General features: G+C 58.3%; 1 protein-coding gene across 2 annotated transcripts in view; it reads left to right on the plus strand.

Annotated features, from left to right (window-relative positions):
- STK32C (serine/threonine kinase 32C) overlaps positions 1 to 17,833 on the plus strand; it is a 55,875-nt gene that overhangs the window by 20,823 nt on the left and 17,219 nt on the right. For both annotated transcript variants that reach the window (XM_033129730.1, XM_033129731.1), the window contains exon 2: positions 15,368 to 15,423. In XM_033129730.1, the coding sequence (XP_032985621.1) occupies positions 15,368 to 15,423 (56 nt within the window). The remainder of the gene's footprint in view (positions 1 to 15,367; positions 15,424 to 17,833) is intronic.

Raw genomic sequence — 17,833 nt, forward strand, 5'->3', positions numbered from 1 at the left:
AAAAAAAAAAAAAAAAAAGCCATTCATATTAAGCTCGAGAAACCTGGGTCTAGGCCCATTAAGATGTGAGTTGGCAAAATGGCTGTCCGTTACCTGGCCAGAGAAGTCTGGAAGGGTAAATTAGGAACAGCTGGGCCCAGCAATTGGTATATCAGACTTTTGTTTTTTTTAAATGGAAACATAAAGAAAAAAAACAGAAGATAGCCCATCACCTCAGCCCAGGTAATCCCTGTTGGCTGTAAAGTAACTTGTGCACCAGTTCAAACATGAAAATAGACCCGAGTAGTAGCAGGTGGGAGTGAAGTGCCCGCATATGTGTGTTCCTCACGTGCAGTCTCGTGGGCACGACAGGGGCCACATGGCTCTTCCCAGCGTTCCAGGCACTTCACAGGCTCCCAGGTATTTTCCTATACCTCATATTTCAGTTCCATTTCCCTCTGCATGGGGTGACATGACCAGTCCCCATCAGGGACATCTCGCTCTCCTGGGACTGTCCTGGTCCTGAAGTTGGAAGCCGTGAACGTCACTGCACATCGATCTTGATGAATTTCTGTGAGTTCGTCGGTCGTGGGACTTCATAGCGGTGGCAGTACTGCCCCAGCAGGTGGGCGTGCCCTGGCGTTGACCACTGCTGCTAATAACTTCCGGAAGGTCAGGGCCACCACACCGCCCCCACCCTCCAGCACTGGGTACAGCCAGGCTTTTCCTTTGGAAAGTCGGACTGGCGTCCCTTGTGAGGCTGACTGCCGTTCTTACACTGGGAACGAGGCGGGTGCAGCATCACGCTGATTACTGCCCGTTGTGTCACCGCCCGTCGGGCCTCTGCCTTTTCCTGATGGGCTGGCTCCCTCACCAATTCTTGTAGGTTTCTTGTAATTGAAGGAAATTATCCCGTTTGTCCTATTTATTGCAAATAACTTTTCCCAGTTTCTAGTATTTTGCTTTTTAAAAAATTTTGTTTATTTTTTCTCTGTATGGAGGTCTTACAATTTTTATGTGATTAAATCTACCCAATAGAGTCTTTCCTTGGTGGCTTCTATAGTTTGCTTCCTACTTGGAAAGGCCTTCTGTCTCCAGAATTACCAATAAATTCACCATCACCCCTTTTCTCTAAAACTCTTCTCGATTCATTGTGTGCGTGTGTGTCCCAAGGGATCCCAGGCCAGCAGGTCACTCAGGTGCTCTGTAGTCCGTGACGCCCCTTTTTGCCATTCAGTGGAGGCCATGGGCACAGAACTGAGGCTGGGGGCTGGCGGGCTCTCCAGTCTCCAAGGCCTCCTCTCAAGAAACCATTGGAGGTCACAGAAGAGACAGGATACATGTTCCTGCAGGTCAGAGGCCTGTGTGTGTCCCAGCAAACACTCAGCCTGCCTCCTCCTGGCACGGGCCTGGCGTGGGGCTGGTCTCAAGTTGTGTGGCTGCCACTGTGCTTGGGCCTCTGGAAGCAGGGTCAGCACTGGCTCCCTCTGCAGTGGCTTTCGGGGAGAGCCCTGTAGGCCTGGCCACTCTCGTCCCATTGTTACGTGGTTTTGTATTCTGGCCAAGACTCTCGTCCGGGAAACCACAAACTTGAGCTCCCACGGGAATGCAGATTTCTAGCACTGCTCAGTTCTTCTGACTTATTTTTGGAAACATAAAAGAGAACAGAAGTCGTATGCTCCACCTCCAAATAGTGCCTTTCCTTAATTCTAATCTTTTGGGCCAAAAATAGACCCACCCCTTTTCCAGGATGATCATTCAGCTTCTCAAGCTAGAAGAAGGGTTGAAGAGGGCGAGTGGGGCTGGAGAAGGGAGCGGGCATCCCTGCTGTCCCCTGGAGACCAGGCCAAGTGCTGCTGTGGCCTTCAGCCCTGGGGACATTTGCTCGGCACTGTGGGTCACCCAGGAAACCAACCCAGGGGCAGAAATGCTGCCGGCTTGTGTGTGGCATTCTTAGCGGGCACACGGGACCCTACAGACACCTTGAAGCAGCTCAGGGTGAAGGTCCCTTCCTGTGCCGGGAGATCCCCAGGGGGGCTGAGTGTGTAGGATTGTGGGCACCGACACAGCCAACCCCAAAAGGCTCAGCTTTTTGGCATCTCATGACTCTCCTTAAAAGTCACCTTTTTAAACCTTTCCCTGGACGTCTTTTCCTGCCATCTTGTGCTGTTTTCTAGTGATGCATCTGCCGTTTGATTTTCTGTGAATGGAAAAATCAGTGACCAGAGCATCCTTGTTCATCAGAAAAGTTGTGTCCAGGCTCGTGGTGAAGGTCTGAGTAGGTCTGAGCGAGGCCTCGGGTGCCAGCTGAGCTGCAGGGCATTGTCCTGGCTCCTCCTGGCTGCTCACAGCTCCCTTCCCCCGCCGAGGGGCCTGTGTCCACAGTCACCACCCAGAGTGGGAGGCCACAGCCCCAGGGAGGCCCTGGGGCCTGAAGTTTCCAGACAGCTGGGGTTTTTCCTTTCCCCACAAAAGCTAGAACGTTTGCTTCCTCTCAAGGTGCCAGAGATGTGGGGGAGGGGATGAACAAAATGGGGCCACTGAGGAGCCTGTGGCTGGAAGCTGCCTGGTCTGCAGTGGAAGGGCTCGTTGGAGGGGCTCCTGTGGGGGACGAATAGACTGGCTGAGCCAGAGAGAAGAGGGTGCAGGAAGCCGGGGGGCCCGGCACCCTAATGTCCAGTTGAAATCACAGGTGAGGGCAAGGAGCTCACAGCTGCTTCGAACGCTGACCACATGGTCATTTGTTGATGCCAGGAAATCTCATTGTTGGAGGAAACATGTCTAAGGAATGTGAGTCGGAAATAGGATGGACTTGGAGACTGTGAGGTGGTTTTGAAGTAAAGTGCTGGGCTGTCACAGGCTCGCTCAGTGCTGAGAGCCCGAGAAAGGCGCTTATCATGTGTTCATGGTACCAAGTCTAAACTCCAAAGCCAGGACAGGCCACCGCTCCCTCAAAGGACAGATGGGGCAAACCCCCTGGAGCCCCCGCCCCTGGGTGCCCTTTCGTACTTGTCAAGTTCATGTCATTCTTGCCCTCGGGCAGCGGCTTGTCCCTGTGGGGTGAGCACCTCACGCCTGCCCCAGGGACTCTGTATGAATGGGTTTCGTGCCCTGCGGAGGCCAACTGCGCCCCGCTCACCTGCCGCTAGTGGAACTTGCCCCAACTGCTGTGGGAGGGGCCAGCGGAGACTTGGCAGGTGCCTGGGCAGCACCAGGGACAGCGCCCGCCACTGTGCCTGGGCTCCCTCTGGGCCTCTGTTCTGGGAAACTGGGAGGTTTGTTGAGTGACCACAGTTTTTAGTCCAGGGGAGCCATGAATGTCCAATGGAGCCCTGCTGTGTTTGGGGCTGGGTCCTTGGGGGTGGGGGGCTGCATCGCAATCGTGGTTGCCCCCTCTCCGCAGCTGGATGTACGCCAGAGACTCAGTCCTATAGCCAGAGCTCCTGGGGAGGGTACAGCAGGCTGCGTGCTGGTCCTGGCCTGCAGGCGGCCCCGAGGCGGAGCGGCTCCATCTGCTGAGAATGCACGGGATTGAGGACAGCTCAGGGCCCTTCTGGCTCCTGTTTGCATTTGCCCAGTTTTGTTCTGCAGATAGGACAGTGCCTGAGGGATTGAGGCCTGAGGACTGGGCCAGGGGCAGAGGACAGGATGGCTCCGTCGCCAGGCGCCATTAGGTACCCAAGCCTTGGGTAAATGTCAGCGCAGTCGTGTGGCCTCCACAGCCTGGTAAAAGTTTTTGTCAACACGCATTTCCTGCAAAGCAACCCGTGTGGTTTATTGATCTTTAAATATTGACTTTCCATCAGAAACATATGCCAATGTGTTTTCAGAGAAAAGGTCTGAAATAAAACCATGCACTTACTGTGACAGAATTTGAAATGGTTTTCCTTAGCAGTGCTGCCTTGTTCGTATTTATCCAAATGTATCCTGGGGGCCAGAGCAAGCTGCCCTGTGTGGCGCCGACTGCGTCAGGGCCGGCTGTCAGCCTCTCCCCAGGCAAGCAGAGCCCTCCCACGTGCACCAGTCCCTCTGCAAGGGGCCCCAGGACCACAGGAGTCTCCCCTCCCCCCAAGTCCCAGCCTGGCCGGCATCAGAGACCCAGAGGTGGTCGTGCGCAGTGGGGCAGGGCAGGCTGTTGTGGGGCGGCCAGATCAGGGACAGCGAGGTCCTAGCCCCCCGGGCAGTGACGTGCCTCTCACCTCTGCTCTCCTCCGCCCCCTGGGAGAGGTCTGGTTCCCATCCGAGGGGTCTCATGACCCCTCAGGTTTGGAGACTGACAACGCTCCCTGCGTGGACCCTTCATTCCAGCCTAAACACGCGCCTTGTCGGGCACTCGCTGGGACTTGTGTTCTCAGTGTCTCCCAGGTCTCACAATTAAGGCACCAAGGCCCAGCGTCTGGTCAGGAGTCCTGGGAGGGAAAAGCCCAGCTGGCCTGGGTGGGGTTTGCACGGGGGCTGTGGGGTTTGCGCTGTGCCTTTTACTCGCACTCACTCACCTGCTCACTCACTTATGCGTCTTCAGTCACTCGGTCACTCGCTCACTCATAAGGCTGCACTGGGTTCTGGGAGCGGGCTCGGTGCTGCAGGAGTACTTTGCTGCACCCCCAGATGTCACCACAGTCACCCCAGCCTGGATCTGCCAGGGACTCACTCAGAGCCAGACCCTCAGCGCACCTTTTAGGGCGTGCAGCTTGCTTTCATATTGGAGGCTGCGCTCTGGGTGAGACCACCTGGTGAGCACCGGAAACACTGTCCAGTGTCCCACAGGTAGGATTGTGAGCAGACAGTGACTGTCCTTGGTGAGGCTTCAGTAACTATGCAGGACGTCAATGATGAGTGCCACAGGTACGTGGGACCCCAGCTGCCCCACCTCCGCATGGCGAGGCCAGGGGCACTCCCAGGTACAGGGGTGCAGGGACAGCCTGATGTGTGAGCTGACACATGGGAGAGACCTGTGCCCTCTCGTCAGCTGCCAGTGGCCTTCATGCTTTGTGGATAAATGAATCCATTAGCCAGCCAGAGGCCCAGTGCAGGGGGAGGCGCAGCGGAGAGGCGGCGCTTAGCCGGGCGGGGAGGGGGGTGATAAATGGCTGCAAGGCCCCATGCGAGCGAGCGCCACGCTTTTCCCTGGCGCCCTCGCCCCCGCAGCAGCAGCAGAATTGCCTGAAGTCCTCCCCACAGACACACACACCAGAAGGTCTGGCTCAGCCAGCAGAATCCGCAGGCTGCCTCTCTTCCCATAATTCAGAAGTTGCTCTGACAGGCAGGGTGCGTCTGTCAGAGCAGGGCTGGGCAGCCGGGGAACCCACTCGAGAGACCACTGTGCACGCACGTGCCCACAGATACATGGACATACATGCGAAGAGCTGAGAGCTGCACCCACAGCCACCCACACACACACATAAGTGGGATCTGAGGAGTATTATTGAGCTGCAGAATAAAAGTGAATTCTATGCTGTGTAAACTCCCATTTGGGCCAGGTTTCAAGGGACCCAAAAGGAGAGCGGTGCCTGCACTTGGCACCCTGCTTCTAAAGTGGGGGGGCGTCCCTTTGTGCCGCTGGTTTGCTCTGCCCAAACTGAGCTCAGGGCACACTTGTCATTGATCAGAGAAACCACGTGGGGAGAAGGGGCCAGGGAAGCCTGGGGCTGGGCCGGGGGCCCTGAATGTGTGCCATTCTCGAGGCACAGACCCTGTGATCGGAGGAGGGGGGCAGAGGACAGTGATTCTCTGTTGACCATTCGGGATGGCTCAGGTTTCCAGTGACAAAGCAGTCTCAGAATTAACCCACTCCCCATGTGTGTGCAGCAGGAGTGGCGCAGGGCGCCGGCTCAGCTGCCCCACCCCAGCGGGCCTCACTGCCCGCTCCGCCCCAGCTCCCGGTGCAGCAGTGAGGGCAGCTCCTCGTGGCCTGTCCCCACAGCCCCGCCCCCCTCAGCCCCAGGGCTGGCTGGGATGCCTGCGGGTTTGGCCTGGGGCTACCCCTATCCCCCACCCCCCAGGGTCTGCTCCTAGGATGCAATGCCCGTGGGATGCTCTCCTGGAAGCCCATTCCCGCTGGCTCAGCTTACTGCCTGGCCCTGTGCCCTGAGACCATGTCTGAGCAACGTCCCCACCACCATGGACCAGCCTCCCTTGGCACCACCTGCCTCGCCGGCTCCAGAAGACATGAGTTCTGATCCTGACTGCTGTCTGTTGGCTCTGTGCCCCTGGGCGGGTCACCTAACCTCTCTGATCCTTCCTCAGTTTTCTGCTACCAAGTGGTGACTTCTGTGTCCTGCCATATTGTAGACTGGATTCCTCAAACTCTCCCTCTGCAAAATATCCATAATATATACTTTACGTATTTTTACTGAGGTGTACTTACAGTGAAATGCACAGATCTGAAGTGTACAGTTTGCTAAGTTTTGACAACTGTGTCCGACTGGTAACCAAGACACCAGTCGAGATGTGGAACACTGCTGTCCTTCTGAAAATTTCGTCATGATGTTTCAGGCAGGCGTTCCTCAGCCCTGGGGGCAAACACTGTGCCATTTCTGCCGCCACAGATTAGTTTCTCCTGTCCTTGAATTTACATAAATGGGCTTACATAGTACATGCTTTTTAAAACCCAGCTTTCTTTCCCGCAATGCAGGGTTTTTGCAATTCATTCTTGTTGTTACATATTGGTAGTTGTTCTTTTCTAAAAGAAAGTCACTAAGTAGTATTCTGCTGTGTGACTTCAACACAGCCGCTTTATCCACTCCTGTGGATGGACGTTGGGGTTGCTTCAGCACGTGGCTGTTAGGGATGAAGTTATGAAGAGCTGTCCTGTGCGGACGCCTGCGTGTTCTCTTGGGTAAATATCTAAGAATGGAGTTGCTTGGTGGCACAGTGAGTGTACGCTTAAGTTGTTAAGAAACTGCCAGAGTTTTCCAAAGCAACTTGGCATCCCCCTCCTACCAGCAACGCACGGGACCACGGGTCCCATCCTGCCAGCACTGGATATTGTCAGTCCAGGTACTGCCTCCATCCTGGTACCTCGGCTCCTGGCGACTGATGATGGCAAGAATCTGGCCATGAGCTGATCGGCCTTCTGTGTGTTGTCTGTCCAACTCTTCATCCTTTTTTAATTGCTTGTCATTTTATTATTGATTTGCATGAGTTATTTACATAATCTGGCTACAAGCCCTTTGTTGGACATACATATCCCAAACACGCCTCCTACATTGACTTTTAAAAAGCATACATTTTTAATTTTGATGAAGTGAAAAAATTCTTTTCATCAATTTTCTTTCTTCCATGGTTGGTGTTTTGGCGTTAGAAATCTCTGCCTATCTGCAGGTTGCACATGTATGTCCTTCCCCCGTCCCTCAGGAGTTTTATATGTAACGCCCATGTTTATGTGTGCAGTCCCTCTAGAATCACTTTTTGGGGTACTTGCGGGGCCACTGGCAGGCAGGTCAGCCCCCAACCTTCCCAGACAGAACGTGCCGCTCGTCTGCCATGACAGGGGAGGAAACGCAGCACACTGCCTCCACGCCTGTTCTGAGTCCAGGCTGCGTTTAAATAAAATACAGATTTGATGAACGGGCTTGGCTTTGTACGCACAAACAGTTTGATGTCCTTCGTACAGCAAAGGGGTCAGAATACAGCTGTCTACCTACGCTCATGATTTGTTTACCTCTTCCATCAGGAAAAAATAGGACTAACGATTGTCCTGCCCCCCACCTTCCACCTAATGACCTTGAAATAGGAAACTCATGTATCTCCTGTAACGTCTGATTGGGGCTCCTGGCTGGCTTTGGGGTGACAAGGTCTGGGGCACGTGCCTGTGTGAGCCTGGCCACTCTGGCTCTGACAGTGTCTTTGTTCCCAACCTGGACCACCCCCTAAGGTGCTCCCTCCGTCTCAGGAGGGATCCTGGGGGTGGCCAGGTTCTTCCTCCCTTGGAGGAGTTCCCCCTCTGGACCCCTCAGTCCAGAGGATATGTACTAACAATGCTGACTGCCGAACCGCCAGAGAAGTCTCCGGTCCTTTCCCCTCAGGACCACCTCTCCCCGCCCCACTGCCTCTGCATCCAGCCCGTGGCCCAAGCCCACCCCCAGCATGACGGAGCCCCTCCCACACAAGGCCTGCGCTGACCACCTCCCGCACGCGTGGTGCCATCTGCATGGGCCACTTTTAAAAACCATTATTACTTTTTATCGAAGTAAAATCCATATAACAGAGAGTTGGGCATTTTCAAGTGAAGAACTGTGTTAGCACACTCAGCACTGTGGAGCCACCACCTGTGTCTAGGTCCCAGGTGGTTTCATCGCCCCTGAAGAAAACCCCGTGCCCCTGGCAGCCTCTGGTGGCCACACATCTACTTTCTGTCTCTGTAGGTTGGCCTGTTCCTGACATTCCATGTGATGAAATCTGTGGTCTGTGGTGTCCACGTCTGGCCTTTTGCACTCGGCAGAATGTCCTCCAGGCTCATCTATGTTCTAGCAGGTGTCAGAACGTAGTTCCTTTTAATGGCTGAATATATTCCAGGTGTGGATGGACCGCATCGTGTTTATCCATCATGAGCCGATGGACACTTGCTTTTCCCACCTTTTGGCTATTTCGTGGGTCACCTTCTCGGAGTTCCGACCTCCGTGTCACCTCACAAGGGGTCCCTTCTCCCTCTGCACCTGCCCTCACTGACCTGGCTTCCTCGGGCTCTGCCCACCATGCTCCGGTCCAGTGCTGCCCAGGGCTCACACATCTGTCCTTGAGTGAGGCCGACCTGCTGAAGGCACCCCTGGTTTTAAGTGTGTTGTTCTGTTTACTAACTTAGCCACACCATGGACCCCGAGCTGGAGCGTTCCCCATGACCCAGCAGTTGGACTGTGGCTGTAATTCCCTTATGTGTTAAATAGCTTCCCACATTTGCACACGTGGGGAGCGGTGTGTCCCTGGCCTGGCTTGTGCTTGAACCTGGTGAAAAGGCTGGTACACGTTCTGGGGATGCATGAAGGGATTCAGCGTGTCCCTCGAGTTTTCTGGTGATGCTAGGCACCAGGGTCTGGCAGAAGCATCAGGAGCTGGGTCGGGGCAGGGCGGGCTTCTGGGTCTCTCCCAACGTCGGCTCACGTTCTGGGCTTCGCACACAGGGTGGCCATCCGCCAGTCTCCAGCCACCGGGTGCTGGAACGTTTGTGTGGGGTTGATTTGCTAAAACCAGCCCAGCCGGGACCCAGGGCCCGCTCTTCTTTGCAGGTTGGCTTAGGAAACAGCACCTGTGCTGGGTCTGTGCTGGGGGCTGCCCTTCACATCAGGGTGGAGCCGGGTGGGTGCTTGTGCTCAGTTTCTTCTGCAGGAGACCCGCACCCCTCCCTGCGTGTCGCTTCCCCTCACAGGAGCCTGGCCCCGCAGGAGAGGCCTATCTCCCTGCAGTCACCACGGGGATGCAGACAAACAGGTGTGTGGGGATGAAAGGCGAAGGACATTCTCCAGGACCAGGATGGCATACTGACCTCAGCGTGCGGCTGTGCCTGGCAGGACTGTCGGCTCCCCGACGTGAAGCAGGGGCCGTGGTTTCGGGTGGGCCTGTGATGCGTCCATCTCTGGCTCAGCAGGTGGAGGCTGCTGGGGCCCGTCTCGGTGTCTGCGAGGTTTGGGGGTCGTGGAGGACGTGCCCTGTGTCAGGGCCACTTCGGGGCCGGCTCTGACTCAGGAGGCCCAGCCCTATGACCCTCTCTTTCCTGGCACCCCGGCTTTGCCTGTGCTTTTCCCCCTGAACCAGACTTAATGCTGTTTGCGGTGTGACGTGCCTGGCCCTGGGCCTTGGGGACATGTGCCTTTGTCCAGTAACAGGAAAATATGCCCCCCCCCCGCCTGAGGCCGCAGTGCAGTGGGTGAACAGTTAACCAGCTGCCATCTGTTAAGGCTGTTGAAAACACTGGGCCTTCATCACAGTTACCTGCCTCTCAGGGGCCGAGTCCTAGAAAGTCTGCAGGGGAAACAAAGTGTCCTGTGTGCTGTCCCAGACGGTGGACTATGTCCACCCTCCATGGCAGAAAGGCTGAGCGGGCTGCCCCAACCCCACCTGGACAGCGGCATCTGGGCATCTGCGTGGGTTGGTGCCATGCGAGGTAGGAATTGTCTCCCAGCCCGTGGTCTGGGGGCCTCACCTGGACAAAGGGGGAAAAGCCACGGTTAGCCCAAGCAGGGCTGCGGGCAGCCATCAGCCAGAAGCCCCAGGACTGTCAGCTTTCCTGGGACTTCAGGGTATGGGAGCCTTTGAGGGGGCCCCCATGGGCCTGGAATTCAAGTGGGTGAGGGGCCTGGCCGGGAGGGGCTGGGTTGCTGGTGCCCACTCCCGGGATGCTGCTTGCTCTCCGCTCCGCTCGCACCCTCCTGGCCGTCCACACCAGTGGGTTCTCCCCCAGCAGGTGTGTTGCTGTGCTCCCAGCATCGACCCCAAGCACCTGGGAGGCTCCCCCACATGTGGGTCTCACAGGAGCCGGGGGTCCTGGCTGTGCTAAGGGGGACGGGGCTCAGTGGGTGGGGCGGCCTGGGGGAGACCTGGAGGCAGGAGGGATGAGGTGGGTGCGCCCGGCAGTGGGGTCTGCAGAGGGGCTGCTGTGGCCTGAGGGGGTGCGCCTGGGCTAGGGCTTCCTGTCTGGCCCCTGCAGTCGGCCCGACAGCCCCCCACATCTGCCCGCGTGCATGAAGGCAGACCGTGCAGAGACCAGCCTACACTTTGCCCCTCGCTGCTCTCCCCTGACCAGTCCCTTTGCTGCCTTGCTGGGCAAACCGCGTTGGGGTTGAGGGCTCAGCTGCTGCTCAGGCCTGTTTCTCCCCCTCCTGCTCCCTGGCCCCCCACCCACGTCAGCCCCTCCCGCCCCCAGCTCCCTGTCCCCGGTGCTCTCCCCTTAGTCTACACATCTGGACTGTGAGTCCCGGGGCTGCTGCTATGACTGGAGCAGGGGTCACAGTGACACTGGGGTCCTTGAGGCCTGGCCCTGCTGGTGGTGCTGGTGGGGGCTGAGCTCCTGGAGTGGGAGGCAGTGGGTGGGCCTAAGACAGCAGCACGCCTGTGCCATCCCGTCCCAGTAGCCCCGCAGGCTGGGAGAAGCAAGGCCCCAGCTGGCCGAAGATACTGTATCAGTTTGCCTGAATCACTATTGTATGAAGGTTTCCGGCACTGTCTAAGAATGTCGTCAGGAAACACCAGGACGAATTCCAGGCTCTGTTGGACCAGGCAGGATCCAGGATAAACAGCAGGAGTCGGGCAAGTCGCCACTAAACGTGTCTTATGGGCGAAGCTTTTCCTGTAAGTTGACATGGGGGGGGTCTCCTCCACGATCCTCAGAGTCCAGCCTAGGGTGGGAGGCGCCCACACCCACTGGCTTCTGGTCTTCAGCCACGTGGGGCCCCAGGGCTTCGGGTGCAATACTGGGCAGCAGAAGCCAGGATTGTTCCGGAACCAACGCCCACAGAGGCCTCGGCTCTGTATCTTGCTGTGTCTGATTCTCGGAAAGGACAGGGTGACAGTGTAGCTCTGCCCTCAGCACTGGGCTGGGAGAGGCCACAGTGGTGCCACAGAGGGCTGCCCTGGGCCCATGGTTGGGGGACACAGAAGAGCAAGCAGGCTGGGCAGGCCGGTGGGCACACCAAGGGGCCTACAGAGCTCCCTGTGAAGGGCCTGGAGCCGGGTGCCGGGAGGGGCGTGGGCGCAGAAGTGTCCCAGGTAGAGGGAGTGGCAGGCCCCTGCAAGGGAAGGGTGCTGTCCAGCTGGGATGCCAGCTGAGGACAGATCCCTCCCCAGCTCCTTGCAGCTCAGGCAGCCGCCTGGGATGGCGAGAAGCTGCCCTCTGTGCAGGAGGCCGACCCGTGGCACCAGGGCTCCGAGGGCGGCTCAGGCACAGATGCCCACCTGTCCACAGGGCTGCCGCCGGTCCTAACTAGGCGGGGTACTGGCTGGGTCCTCCCAAACGAGTAGCAGCACACATCACCCCATTGGGGCTCAGGACTCTGAGGTCAGAGGCCACACTCAACACCTTCTTTTCCACTTTCCCTGGCCCCCCACCCAGATGCCCAGGCATCTGCAGACATCCTCAGGGTTCCCGCAAACCCTGGCCGAGGGCCTGAGGGGCTGAGGGGTCAGGAGGCGCACTCCATCCTTTGTCTGCTGCCTCGAGGGCCATTGCTGTGTTTGCTGGGCTTCCTGGCCCGGTTTTCTCACCTGTACGCAGGAGCACATTTCTCTCTCTGAGTGTCCGGTCATGGCGCTGTCACTGTCGCCTGTGGGGTCTTGGGTCCCGGTGCACCCATGGCCTCCAAGAATGGGTGCCGAGCAGGCCAGGTGCCCGCCTGGCAACCAGTGTCCTCGGCGCGCAGGTGTCCCGCTTACACAGGTGGGCTGGGGCTGTGTTGCCTGAGGGGCCTGGGTGGGGACGTGTGCAGGGCAGGCCAGAGCCAGGTGGCGTGCTTTTCTTTGAGAGTTTTCTGGGTTGTGGGATGTGTGATGAAATTCAACCAACTTGTGTATGAATTTAGCCAACTCGTGACATTTGATTTATTGTGACAACTTGCCAAATAATTCCCACGTTTGCTATATGGAATTCTCCCGAGGACGAAGGGGCTGGTGCCACCAGGCCTGTCCTAGGTGACCGGGTGAGGTGGCCGGGAGGAAATGCAGTTCTGGGTCCAGCACCCAGGACTTGCCCTGTGGCCGTGGGCAGCTCATACAGCACACGGTTCCTGTATGACCCTCTGACTGTCTCGGGCACCCACTTCCTGGCCCCGAAGGCATTAAGACCTGGGCGGGGGCCCGGGGGTGTGTGCATCAGAAGCACGTCTGCGGGGTGTCTTCACTGTGTCACTGTAACGGCTGAGTGACTCAGGAGTTCACAGCAGGGCTGTTTGTAGGCTCCCAGAGCCCATCTTCCCTCTCGCTTTCCTCACTGGGGGCAGTTTTGGTCTGTTTTGAGAAGAGCCTGGCTTGTGAGAGGACCGTTCTCTGTCCGAACCAGCTGGGACGTGGAACTTTCCTGACCCTCACCGTTGGCAGTGTCTCCTCGTGGTGTTCACGGGGACCACCTCTTTGTTTTGGGGGGAAAATGTGCTCCAACATTCCTGACACTTGCCCTGGATGTCGTGGTCACTGCAGTCACTGTGCAGTGGCACTTGTGTCCCCGCCTGCCTTCATCCAGGGGCTGTGTGGACACTGCGCTGGGAGCCACTTCCCTGAACCCCTCCCTTCCCAGGACCTGAAGGACTGACGGTGTAGCCCACGCAGAGCCACTGCGACAGCGTCAGGGCTCCTGTGTCACAATGGGACCGTCCACGGCACAGTCCCAGCCCCAGGAAACCATGGGTGACCTGCGTAGGTCTCACTGGGACCACGCTTCTGGAAAGAGCTCCCTGCCTTTTCCTGGGGGCTGGCTCCTGAGATTGGATGAAAAATTCTAGGACAGCGTTAGATGACCCCTGGGGGTTCATCTGGGCTCCACGCTGAGCACGCGGATGAGTTGTGAGGAGGTGTCTCCAGCGCTGTGGGGCTCAGTCAGTGACCCAGAACCAGGCAGCGGCCCTCGGAAGGACGTGGCGAGGCTGGGCAGTGTGGCAGCACGTGTGCGTCCACACTGGGGAAACAGAATTAAAGCCTTCCCCCACTCGTGGTCAGGCGGCTGCATCAAGATGACCTATTTTCACAGTGACACTGTGCTTTCACCTCTGCAAAATAAAAGCCTTCCTCGAAGAATAAATGTTCTTAAAACACCGGTTCTTAAACATTTATCTGCACCAGGAGGCCCATGCAGCTGCGCTCGGGCCTTGCCACCTCCTTGCAGGCCCAGCTCTTATCCCTGGCAGAGACGCATGAATGTCGGGGGACCGTGGGGCTCGGTTAGCTTTTCCTTTCACCTACCCTGTGATTTCGGAAGTGCCTAACGCAGGGGCCAGCGTGCCAATAGCATCATACAGCAGCGGAAGGCACACTTAAGAATGTGGCAACTTGGTCTGGGCAACCACAGCTTGGGGACCCCCACTTATACCCTCACACCCTCATTTCTTTGTCCAAATGTCAGCTTCACAAACGTCTCCCCGATGACCTTGTATATAGTTGCACCCTGCCCCCTCTGCACCCTCTTCCTGCTTTACTTTCCTCCCCACACCAGGCACGGTATTCATTTGCTGGCTTAGTGTCTGTCCGGGAGTGTCCGTTCCCAGAGCCACCTCCCTGTCCTGTCACAGTCTGTGAAAGGCCCGGCCTGGAGTTCCGGCAGCAGCCTCCAGCCTTGGCTCGTTCACTGAGGCCCAGCCTCCCGAACAGACAGATCTGTGACCAGAGCCCTCAGTCACACGGCAGAGATACAGTCCCGAGTGGCCCAGCAAAGCAGCACCTTCCCTGCAAGCTGGGGGTACTGGAGGGCCCCCCAGGGCTCAGGTGGCTCCTGGTGCCACGTGCAGGACAACAGGGCACTGTGAGGCTGAAGACCTGCCCAGGAGTGGTGGATGGTCAGAGCACAAAAGGATGGAAGTCCTCAGAACAGCGGGGTGAGGAGCAGAGGGTTTGCGTGTGCGGCTTGGGGCTCGACCCCACTCGGAGCTGGACCCGAGACTTAAAACCGCTGGGGGCTGCTCGGAGCCTCAGGGTGTCGGGGGGCACAGACTTGGGGGGGCACAGATCTGGGCGATGCGGCCAGGCTGCCTGGGCCCTGGGTGGAAACGGGCTCCCTGCCTGGGGTGCTGAGAAGTACAGAAGGGGAGAAACACATGAGCACGTGGTGCAGCCCCGTCTCCTGTATGAGAAGGTAGCAGGTTCAGAACAGAATTGGGAGCCCTGGAAGGCTTGTCCCAACCGCTGCCCACACCACAGGGACTAACGCCCACGGGCTGCGGTGTGCATGGGGGGGGGGGGGGGGGGGGGGAGGAGCACTGGGGACCGTTAGGAAGCAGTAACCCGGGTGCCTTTCTCCAATTCTGTCCCAAAAGTCATCCTAAATCAGGACTCGGCAGTTTCTCACAGGCTGTGTGGATCATCCCGGGACAGGTGGTAGCCCCTTATTGATCCTGGGGCTGTTGCAGGCTCCCCTCAAGCTCATTCAGTGAACTCCCAGGGCAAATGCCCCGCCAGGAGACACAGCCGGAGGGGGATCTGCCTCCCAGGCTCTGGGTCACCCTGAGAGAGCAGGGACCTCCTATTTCGGATCTTCGTTGTTTGGGGGCAGCATTCACTGGGGGACTGCTGGGCGTCTGGAACTGAAGCTGAGGGGTCCCCGGAACCCACCTCTTGGCTTTGGCTCAGGAGCCTGACTCTCTTGCAGGGTGAGGTGGGCCGCTCGCTGGAGGCCGCAGGGTGCTGGGCAGCATGGGGGGGCCGGGCGGCACGGACCTTCCTGTCACCTCACCTGGCATCCTCTGTTTCTCTGCAGTGAACTTCGACCACTTCCAGATCCTGCGGGCCATTGGGAAGGGCAGCTTCGGCAAGGTAAGCGGAGCCGGCCGAGGGCAAGACAGCAGGTGCTGCTGGACGGCTGTCCCCTTGACCTGCCTGGGTCTGTCGCACGGGCCGGCGGCGCTGGGGCTCAGACGAGGCCGTCGGCCGAGCTCACCAGTGCTGGGCCTTGTAGCCCAGGCATTGCGGGGTCTGGGAGCTCATCCGGGAGCTGAGAGCACAGACGGCACAGCCGCTGGGCTCCGTGGGGCCCAGACCCTGATACCCTATCCTTACTGAGGCTCGAGAGGGTGCATCCAGGGGCCCGCTGCTCCCGGCCTCCCTTTGTCCACTTCCCTTGTTTCCTCTCTCCAGATCTAACTTCCTGATTGCTGCCTTGTAATATCTAGAGGTGGGGGTAATTATAAGTCAGAGAGGCTTACGGAGGCTCTGCCAAGGTTAAAATTAGCTTCTGGAACTCTGCCTCGATGGGTCTGTTGCAAATGATTCACCTCTGAATGGACAGTTTCTTTACAGCTGCGGGGGGGAGGATGGCAGATGGGCCCCCATACAGCTGTCTGATGGTGCCCATTTGAGCTCTGCAAGCCTTTTAAAGGGGCGCAGGGTACGTTCATCGCATCACAGATGGAGCTGCCTGAGTCCTGAGGCCGGGGTGAGCAAGGAGAGGGTGTTGGCATCTCTGGGCGTCAGGAGATGACTGGTGGGCCTGCCTTTGGCGATTGTGCAAAGATGTGGAACAAAGGACGTGGGGTACGGTCCTAACATCGGTGAGCGTGTCAGACACGCAGCTGGTGGGCCTCTGCCCTCCTGGCTTCTCCCAACGGAATGTAAGTTCTGTCCCCCAGGGCCACAGGGTGTGGGGAGCTGAGAGGGGCAGGCAGGTGGGTCTTGGGGGAACCTGCCTCACTGGCAGAGGAGGACAGCAGCCGTGACCCAGTTTCGGGAGGGGCGGCTTACACATGGGGACCAGAGGTCATCCAGGTGTTTGGAAAACAGCCGAGGAGACATGTGGGGACCCTCTGGGCAAAGACCACAGGGCGGGTAAGGGTGCCCGGCCTGCCCCCACCCCCTCAGGCTTTTCTTGGGCACAGCTGGGCAGCCCCCCACGTCCTGAAGTGTCTGCAGAGTGGGGCCCCCAGCACTCTGGCTGCTCTGACCAGCTCTTGGCTGCAAATGGGACACTGGTCGCATGCTCGGGCCAGAAAACAGTAGGTCTGGGACAGCAGGGCTTGGTGTTCAGTGATTCTCCGAGAAGCAGACGAAAGCGAAACCCGAAAGCCATTGCTAAGGCAGCCTGACCCATTGCAGCTACCGTATCACTGAGCCCAAGAAACCGTCCTCTGACTAAATGACAGCGTTACACAGAGCGGCCAGCAGGGCCGTGAGGGCTGTGGGTGCAGCCCCGTGGGCGACGGCCCCCAGATGGTGGCCGGACACTGTGCCCCAGCTGCTCCAGTGTCCTTGGGAGGCCTGCTGTCCACTCATGTCCACTCAGGAGCTGGCCTGAGGGGATCCTGTGTGTGTGTTTGGGGGCCACCTGAGGCTGCAGCTCCGCCCCCTGCACACAGGTGATCTGTGACCTGCACTGTCTGCTGGGCCCCCCACTGTAGCCGTGGGAAGGGTACAGTGGATCCCCAGCATCTCTTGGGGTGCCTGATTCAACTGTGTGATTGTCACAGATGTATGAAAACGACCTCAGTGTCAGGTGGTACCACTGCCAGCCTGACGTCCTTGCAGCCGCTCGCTGCCCGTGGCCCCTTCGTGGGACTGCACCCTTCTCCCCAGCCACGTGGCCATCTGCACGGGCTCATGAGGCTCTGTCGGTCCACTGGCCATGACCTAAGGGGCAGCCACTTAGCGTTGGGAAACAAACCCTGACCTACCCCGCCCCCTCTCCTCACCTTGATGGAATCCTGGGATGTGGCCGCTCGGGCCTGGGGCGCTCTCTGTGGAGGGTCCCTCCCCGAGGCATAGTCTCCTCGGCAGCCTCTACCCACCCCACAGTGGCTTTGGGGGAGGCCAGTTGGGAAAAGATGAGGCCTGACCTTGCATAGGTCAGGAGGGCAGGCATGTTTGGTCCATGTGAGCTCACCCCGGGAGCAAGGGGAATAGCTGCCCCAGGGGAGAGTCAGGAGGACGGTGGTCACTCACTGGCCGTGGTGGTGAGATGCCTGGCGTGGCCCTCTGCTCTGTCCAAACCCTCGTGTGTGTCCTCTGAACACTGGGCTTCCCGAGCTGTCCCGCTCCGATGAGGTGCCCCCACTCTGTCTGGGGCACCCCTGACCCCAGGAGCCTCCCCCAGACACCCCTCTCTGACTACTCCTTCCTTAGCCTGTCTGTTTGGAGTGCCTGCCAGAGCGGGGCTGCGGCCCCTCCTCTCACGGCTCCAGGAGCTGTGGGGAAGGGGCAGAGGCAGCCCCCTCATAATGCAGAGGTTTTAATG

The sequence above is a fragment of the Rhinolophus ferrumequinum genome, chromosome 16 (genome assembly GCF_004115265.2).
Source record: "Rhinolophus ferrumequinum isolate MPI-CBG mRhiFer1 chromosome 16, mRhiFer1_v1.p, whole genome shotgun sequence".
Taxonomy (NCBI): domain Eukaryota; kingdom Metazoa; phylum Chordata; class Mammalia; order Chiroptera; family Rhinolophidae; genus Rhinolophus; species Rhinolophus ferrumequinum.